Consider the following 9,323-nt stretch of genomic DNA (forward strand, 5'->3'; position numbering starts at 1 on the left):
TATATATATATATATAATATAATATATGTGAAGGCGAAATATGTGTTTACACCCTAACTCCTATTGGGGAATGTCCTGAGGGAGTTGAAATTGAACTTAACTTTATTTCTTTTTTGTAAACTTGTTGGTTAATTACTTCTAGCCTATTGAGCCAATCTCAAACAATCTAGAAAAGTTGACGTTTTAGACAATATTGAATATACTAAAGGAATTCAGGGTCAAAGTGTGAAAGCTGCTGAAATGTTTCTCAAACAACCATGCTTTTCTCATGGTCAGTGAGATGTAGAGTGTTCAAGGGTGGGATCACCTCAAAATCTCTATTTGTTGTTAGATGGAAAGCAAACTGCAAATGTTTATGAAGAAGCTTTCCTATAATTTTAAAATTTTGAGATAAAGTTTATATTGAATTTATTACTTTGAAATATATGATTGCTGTTAAATTTATATTATTTAATTAAATTTAAACAAATCCCCTTCAGTTGACGGGTATTTCAGCTTGTTATTTATAAGTGAAATGCATTATTCTCTTCATTACCTCCACCACTGAAGGTTGTTTTCTTCCCTGTGTGGGTGTTTGTGTTTGTCAGCAAGATTTCTCGAAAACGGCCGAGTGGATTTGGGCGAATGTTGGTATACTTTGGGACTATAACCCAACTTAGAAGTGGAAGGTCATGGTCACAGCAAGGTCACGAAAATCCAAAAAATATTTATATGTTAACATGGGGTACTGATTTTTTCACTATTTTCGCTCTATAACTCAGTCAATCGAATTTTGATGAAAATTGGTGGACATATATAGAATAGTATTCCTTATTGTCCTGCCAAAAATTGTCTGTGTGCGTTGATATCGACGGACATACGGACACATTTTCGTACTTTTTTTATATCCGAGTATGATCAACACTACATGGCGGAGGTATGCGCTCTACTGAGTGTCCTTCTGGTTCACCTGATGTCTGTTGATAAATAGACTTGCCTTCATAGCAGTTCTTGTTTATTATTTGCTCTTGGGCGGATATTGAATTGTTCACTACTTATATTCTTAATGCTGGAGAAAGACGCAGATTTCAAATTTGCATATATTTGACGTTTAAAATATAGCTATTCGATCTTTATATCTGGAAATGTGTTATAATCTACAGACTACATTCAGACATAAAGATTCATTTAATTGAGCTTGGGGATAAGTGCAATGAAATAATTTAGTTAGTTGGTTTCTGATTAAAATTGCCTGTTCAGCTGTGAATGGTAATACTACAAATGTTTGTGTAACAATTTTCCAGATTGGCTGTTTAGGAACGTTCATAACATTTAAAGAGACACAGATAATATGATTTATAATGCCTATTGGAAAGTCATTTTTTTGTATAAATTTTTTTTGTTTTCGAGTTCTTTAAGAAAAAAATATATGTGCTGTTTATTTTATATACTTGATGATCTTATAATTTTACCAGATTTTTCTTAAACTGACTTAAAGCTGTCACAGACCTGTAAAGGTTTTCTTATGAAATAGTTCACGTTCAGATTTACCTTCTTTGTTATGAATAAATATCTTTTTTTACATTTTCAAGAATTTATTAAAAAGAAGATTCTAAATTACGACAGCAACGAGCTCATAAACCAGAAAAATCATAGCAGCAGCCGTTTTTACCTCACAGTATATGTGTAAAAACGTTTATAAAGTACCAACAAATATCTATTAAATCTATAAAGTAACAAATACATATTAATTATTACTCAAATTATTATTTCAGTCGTTCTTAATGTATCAAGCGTCTATATGCAAAGAAAATCCAGAAACTATGGTTTTTATCATTAAATGAAGATACAGCCTAAAGATGCTTTGCGGGCTTTACGGCATAACCAGGTTTCAGTTGCTCCCTCCCTGTCGGCGGGCCTGTGTTTTTCAACCATTAGTACAATTTTTGAAAAACAAGAAACCTTGACTACAAATATCTAAAACTTGTAAAAGTGAAATACATGGATCGCTCATTAGATCGTATAATAGGTGGCAGTAGTTGTCAACGAGAAACAAGTTAAAACCACAAACAACCGTGCTTTATGGATCAGCTGGTTTTAAATAAGTTTAAGTTTTACAGTAAAAAAGGATAACGATACTTAAGTTAAACAGCATTGTTTATTTATAACATAAGGAGACACAGATAAACGTTTCGGAATTTTTAGTTACTTACTTAGGAATAGTGTAATTCTTGTATTTTGCTTTAGATACTGGAGATGGAATCTGTTGAATTCCGAAACGTTTATCTGGGTTTCCTTACGTTATAAATTAACAGTGTTGTTTATCTTAAGTATTGTTGTCATTTCTGTTGTGAAACTTCGTTTTCCTCCGAATACATTAATAGTTAAGTTTTAGTTTTAAGTTACTCAGATGGTGTTAACGTTTATAGAAGTGCAATGAGATAACCCACATTTTGGTAACCCACAAGCCTTGTAACAAGGTTGTAATTATTAAACAGAAATAATTCAAAATTTTTACAGGGCTATTTTTTTCAATGTTGGTGTAACTACGTGTCTGTGTCAGCCAGTTTCCAGCTGTATGCATTTATAGTATAATTGGTACTAGCAGAGACCCGCAAAACATTTCCGGCCAAATTAGTATCTTTATCGTAACAGTACTTCTTTAAATATAACATATCTAGCACAATACAAACGAATTGTAATCGTAGACAACGAAATGTGTAAATCCACTTGTATATATGCCGTACTTTATAAAACTTTAACTTATGTTAGGCCTAAGTTCGATAAAGAGGTAAATTAACACTAACTTCTGTACGTTTTTTTTATTTTATTTAGTTGAGTTAGTACTAAACTACTGCACTTAATACTATCAATAAATAAACTTATAATGTTATTCTACGACCTAACGTAAAACGTTTTTTGAAAACTGTTAAGTTTTTAATATTCTGTTGTACAAAATGGTTAGTAAAGTATATTTACATTCCCCTTTAGTTGTTACTTCTTGTTTCATGCAGCAATTGTATCGACTTGATCATTGAGCTTTACAGCTCTCTGCTGCAGGCAGACAGTTTGTCATCGAGTGAATAATGCACATGTGCGGTTTTTCTTGGAGAAACATTATAACTATGCATGCTTAAGCAGCAGATTCTCAGTCAGAAAGCGTAATGGTCGTACATGCAAACAAGCAGAATAATAGTATAGATGATTGGGATATCTTGTTCAACATCAGTTACTTTACAGTTTACTGGTGTGACTGCTGTTTTGAGTGGCTGGCAAACAGATATGATGCTTTTCCATAATACTGTTTTTGACATAACATATCCAATTATTTTTGCACCATGTTAGATATGTATTTAGTGCCATAAATAAACTATTTGTAGTATATATATATTTATATTATGATGTTTGAACATACACATTCTTATACATGGTGGCCACAAAAGTCACACCCCACAGGGATTTTGAATAACAACACATAAAAAGTACTTACTCTTTTGTTTATTAAAGTCAACTTTCGTATTGCTTCCCATTAACTTCGAAACACACATTTTTTTGTTATTGTTACTCTCATCCTCCATGGGGTGAAACTTTTGCACCACCCTGTTCATCATTATATTTCCCCTCAGGTATGCATATCATATAATTTCTACTTGCTTATTTTTTTATGTGTATTTTTAGCATAAACACGGTGGTGGTTCAGAAAGTCGTTGAGATTGCCATGTTATAGTTGCTTTGTTACCCTTCTCTATGGTAGATAGTATCTATTCTGTCTAAGAGGACGTTGCAGACTTGCAGTAAAATATAGCAGCTAGTTTGAAAGGATTAGCAACTGTAATATCCATTGCTGGCTAATGGCTGACTTGATGTCTGAATATTAGAGCTGACCAATGCTGTGAGAAAACAAAGGTCATGAGATGATGCTGTCAACTGGCCAAAGAAACGAAGTTTATCTTTTGAACTCGGGTTCAGAATCTTTGTTCAGTTCTACCTGGAGTGCTTAGAGTAAAGACTTATTTTAATATAATTGTGTTTAGTTCAACAGAAGGAAAGTTTTGCAGCTAATCACAATCAAACAGAAGCGATTATGTTTTCTTATGCACAAGTACCTACACTGTATTTTCTGTAATAAGGATTGTGTTCATTTTGTCACTCTTGTCCAGAATCGTTATTTCATATATCTAGAAAACTCAGTTATTTAAACTGAAAGATAGAAGGTTTCATGCAAGTTGTTTCAATTTTTTAGAATAAAAATAATTAATAAGAAAACGTGGTACATGGTATCCTCAATCTAGTGACCAGTTTTAGATGATCACACTTTTTTGTGAAATAACTTTCTCAACTGATCATCATCTTAAAATGCTAGATGAAAAATTATTTAATTATAAATGAGCTCATTATGATTAAAAAATATAAAAAGCCATTATTGAAACCAATTTTTCTCAATATTTTAACCCTAAATGTTGTTAAACTGTGTAGTTTATGATATGAGGTAAATAATGTAGTGTATACAAATTAATTTGTTACATTTCTAACTTATGGCATGTAATGGATTTTAATTAATGGAAAAACAGGGCAGGAATGCTATATGATTTTAATATTCTGTTTGTAATAACATGTTTGCCCAAACCATTAATAGACAGTACGAATATACATAGCTCATTCTGCTGAGGTATTGTAATAAAAACTTGGTATGCTAGGGCATGATATGGATATTGATTGTAAAACTAAAAACTTAAGCTGATAAAGGACACTGTCTTTCTTATCAAAATATAAAACAGTAAATGTATGTATGATATTAATATTTGGTATTAAATTTCTGTTTAAGATGCAATGTTTCTTTCATTTTTGTTGTTGTTGTTTGAGTGTATATTTCTTTTGAAAAATCCTGTTGATTTTATTTTTCTTTCATAATTGTAACCAATTGTTGTTCTAATCATGTTTCTCACAAAAAGTTTTCTTTTTGCATTTGAAAAATTTGGGAATCTGGATCATATAATCCAGATGACATACTGCAGCATATTAAATATGTTTGTTACTTGTGTCAGTAATTCCATTTTTTATAATACCTGATATTTGGGAACTTTAGTAGATCACACTGGATTATGTTTCTTACATGTTTTTTGTAGAACTGTACATTCTCTTGAAGGGAGAGTTGGATTTTTTTTTTCAGATTTTTGTATGCATTGTAATATATAAAAAATAAGATATTACAATTTTTGGGAGTTAAATTCTTCACATCAATATGTAGGATAGGAATTCAAAATCTGAAAAATAAACTTGTATGTTTTATCTTCTCAGATCAAAAGAATTAATCAAGAATGCTATCTTGGATAATGATTTCATGAAAAATCTTGAAATAGTGCAGATAGGAGAGATCACAGACTGCATGTATCCAGTTGAATATGCTAAAGATAGTTTGATTATTAAAGAAGGAGAAGTTGGATCTGTTGTATTTGTCATGGAAGGTAAGCATTTATATGTTATATGTAGTGTTATTATTTATTTTCTTCAGGACATTGTCTTACGGGACGCTTTCTTCATATCTTAAATGTTATGGTAAAGTTCATTTTTGTCATGGCCACCCAATTTTATGTGTCAGCATAAATTTAACAAAAGATTTTACTGCTAAGAAAGAGTGTATTTATTGCATCAAAATTAAAACCATACTAACTTGCATCAGGTAACGATACAAAATTTTTATCAACTGAAAATTGCAGTTTTATCTAACATCAACCCATCTACATTCATAACATGAAATGTTACCTGAAGGAAGAAGCATACATCTGAGTGGAGCAATTGATGTATATGTGGAAATATTTAGTTTATAACGTTTTTTATTATATAAGTGTTACAACTGTGATTCTTAGCATACTATAATACATCTGTAGTTGCCTGATGTTGATGGGGGGGGGGGACTTTTAGAAACTGTCAAGATTAGTGTAACAGCCAACTATTAAGTATTTTAAGTTAGTAGTGTATTGAAAGTAACACTGAGAACATTGATCTCAGGCCTCCGTTTATAAATTAGCAAAGACTATAATACATTCACTTAGGGCATGTCTAAGTATGTTAGACTTAACTAAAGACCTAGTATAAGTATATTGTTTTATACAAGTTATTAATTTTCTTTTGGTAGAGCCAATATAATCCTGCTGACAGCGAGGACAAGTGAATTTGTATATAACAAAAGAAGATTGCAAAAGTGAAATTTTGTCTTTAAACCAAAAAAAGAAACAAAGGCAACAATTAGGTTTTAAAATGTACCTCAACTGTATCTGAGAGTTTAAACAGGAACAACTTTTATACCAATTATTTATAGAAGAGATGTAATGGAGGCTTAGTTTATAGAAAAACTGTTAATCATTTCTTCACCTAAAGTTGTAACGTTCTTATTTCATTATAATTTCACAAGATAGATTTGCATATTCTACTTTAATCACAGGTAAAAAAAAAAGTAAATAATGCATTTTACTTTAACACTAATTATGACTTATTTTTGGTTTACATTTCTTACGTCATATTGAATAACTATATTTCATTTGTTTACAATACTCATTGATGTTAAGAAATGACTAAAAAAATTAGGCATTAATTATATGAATTCATATTAGACCCCAGCAGAATTTGAGGGATTTATTACAATATTGGTGAAATTTTTTGTGTAATTTCTTTTCTTATTTGACTTGTATTTAAGGACCCTTTAACCAACAAGCAATTTGTGCATAAGTAATTTAGAAAGATGTGTTTGAAAAGTCAATGGTGTCTATATGGATCTCACTGATAATTCTATGGTTAACTGTTTTATGTGCATGTGTGTACAAATTTAAAAACTGTAAATACTGTTTTAAATGTTGGAAGGAAAAAATTTTGACATTAATGTTCTTTAGTGCCCTTTGTTAACATTAAAAATCAATTGGAACTCATGTCTCACAATCTTTGATTGATAAATCAAACTTAAGGGCTTTTTAAAAACAAAAAAGTGGAACACTTGTACCACAAAAATGGCTAATGTTAAATAGATATTTTAATGTTCACAATGTTTAGGGCTGAGACACCCTTCCTCTGATGATTTTAATGTTTAAAATCACTAGAGTAAGGGTGTCCTAGACTGAAAATTTATGAACATTAATACATCTGTTAAACATTAGCCATTTTTTGTGGTGTAAGTTTTTCTACTGGTTTGTTTTGATTTAATTGTACCAGAGCAGTTTTTGTTTTTGCTGATTTTCTTAAGTGCTGTTTGAGGTAACACGGATAAAATATTTTCAAATGAATAGCAGATATACACAAGACCATATCAAGGGTAGTGAGAGCAGTGCACCCACGCAGATTGCTGACCCATAGGGAACAGGAGTTTGCATTTTTAAAGTCAAGGATAAATTAGATGTATATGAGGAGAAGTGCCATGGGTATATGTGTATCAAAAGAAATGTGCGAGAATCACATGGTTTTGATTTAATTTAAATTAAAGCATATATCTACATTCAAAGTGATTTTAATGTATATGTACAGCTATATAATTTTAAGTCTATGATGCCCAACTGGTTGCACCTTGCCTTATGAGACAAGTTGTATCATTAAATTGAAAAAATTCTATAAAATAAACTTGTAGTGGTTCTTTCATACATATTTTTTTAATGTTTCAGAGTTCAAATTTATTCAATGAAAAGCTTATTTATTCAATTTTATAATTAAAATTAAAAAAATCAAAAATTTTGATTTTGGGTTGATTTCAGTGAGCTATGAACAAAAACATACTATAGCATTCATAATCACGTAGGAAAAATGTTGAAATAGTCCTTAACAAAATGGTGTCAGTTTGAATCTTGTAACGTCTAGTATAATTTTATCAATTTTAAGTTAAGGAATTTGGTGAAGGTCATTACCATTTTTAATTTATTGTTTTTCAGAGGGGAAAGTAGAAGTATCAAAGGATAGAAAATTTCTCTGTACACTAGGACCAGGGAAAGTTTTTGGTGAATTGGCTATACTTTACAACTGCACTCGTACTGCAACGGTTAAAGGTATTGATACTATTTTATTCAACTTTTATTCTGTAGTTTCTAATTAGTATGTAAAACAAGCTGTGAGTCGTATCATTCCTCACAATGTTACTGTAGTGAATTGGTTTATTGTTTTCACTCGTATGTTTTTTAATATTATAAATTTAATTTGCTTGTCAAGAATAAGGGATATTTTCTGTTATTATGTAGCAGTTAGTTGTACATTTTTCAAAATACATTGATGAGAAGTCTTTAAGTAATGCTTATTTTAGCTAAAATTATCATTTGTTGATTTAATTTTGATAAGAGTTAGCACATAGGATCACACATAAAGTGTAATAGACTTAAAATAAGACCCAAAACTTGAGCGCTTTCGAATAGTTGAAAACTATGCGAAAGCGCTTGAGTTTTTTGGGTCTTATTTTAAGTCTATTTGTTGATTTACATATTATAAAATAGTATGTTTTAATACAAATTGTTTCAGGACAGTGTTATTGGCTTGTCTTAATATATGTACATTAAAAATGCATTTCTTTTCAGTTATATGATTATCTGAATTTTGAAAATAATTATGAAACACAAGTGATATGCATACATAAGTCACAAAAAATGAATAATTGTAACTAAGTGGTTAATTTGTTATTTGTATTATAAATTTATAATACATTATAACAGAAAATGTAAAAAGAAAAGCAAATACCTAGTATAATGTACTTGTATTTTACATTTGCTTTAAATAGTGATACATTTGTTTTATGATATTCTGTAGATGCTATATGTTGACCATAATATTCTTCTAGTCTGTGCTATTGAACTGTAATTGATTGTTGCCAGACAAGATGAATTTGGATTAATTCTTTTGTTTGAAGTCTTTTGTCCACTTCAGCCTTTTTTTTGGGTATCTCTCCAAAGCAGTAGTTTTGGAGCAACTACACATCCATTGAGGCTGCTTAATGCTAATGTTTATCTCACACTTGTACTTACAATAAGGTCTCTACTGGGTAGTTAGATATCATCCAAATAGCATACCCTGTGCTACTTAACATCACTTTTGAAGCACTTGAGGTTTGTACATCAACTACTTTTATTATCATTAGTACTAGTAGGGATGGCATTTGCATCATCGCTACATAATAGCACAGGCACATGGTGTACTAGAATGTTAACAAAAAAGTAGGATAAATTAGACTTGATTGTAATTGAATAGTTTTATAAATTTCTATATCTTAATTCTTGCCTGTGCTGTTATGTAGGGATGATGCAAATGCAAATGTTTGTATTGTTTTTGAAGGATTGATATTAACCATCCCTAAATTTACTTCCTTTTTTGTAAAAGGTTTT

General features: G+C 30.4%; 1 protein-coding gene across 2 annotated transcripts in view; it reads left to right on the forward strand.

Annotated features, from left to right (window-relative positions):
* Positions 1-9,323, forward strand: part of LOC106474380 (cGMP-dependent protein kinase, isozyme 2 forms cD4/T1/T3A/T3B-like) — a 125,561-nt gene that overhangs the window by 70,528 nt on the left and 45,710 nt on the right. Inside the window, exons 1-3 of one of the 2 annotated variants that reach the window (XM_022379305.1) lie at positions 2,340-2,362; positions 5,278-5,444; positions 7,890-8,003. In XM_022379305.1, coding sequence (XP_022235013.1) covers positions 5,321-5,444; positions 7,890-8,003 — 238 coding nt within the window. In that variant the 5' untranslated portion in view covers positions 2,340-2,362; positions 5,278-5,320. Of the gene's footprint in view, positions 1-2,339; positions 2,363-5,277; positions 5,445-7,889; positions 8,004-9,323 lie in introns of those variants that run through there. The other variant, XM_013935106.2, reaches the window with a different exon arrangement.

Source organism: Limulus polyphemus, unplaced genomic scaffold, assembly GCF_000517525.1.
Source record: "Limulus polyphemus unplaced genomic scaffold, Limulus_polyphemus-2.1.2 Scaffold5, whole genome shotgun sequence".
NCBI lineage: Eukaryota > Metazoa > Arthropoda > Merostomata > Xiphosura > Limulidae > Limulus > Limulus polyphemus.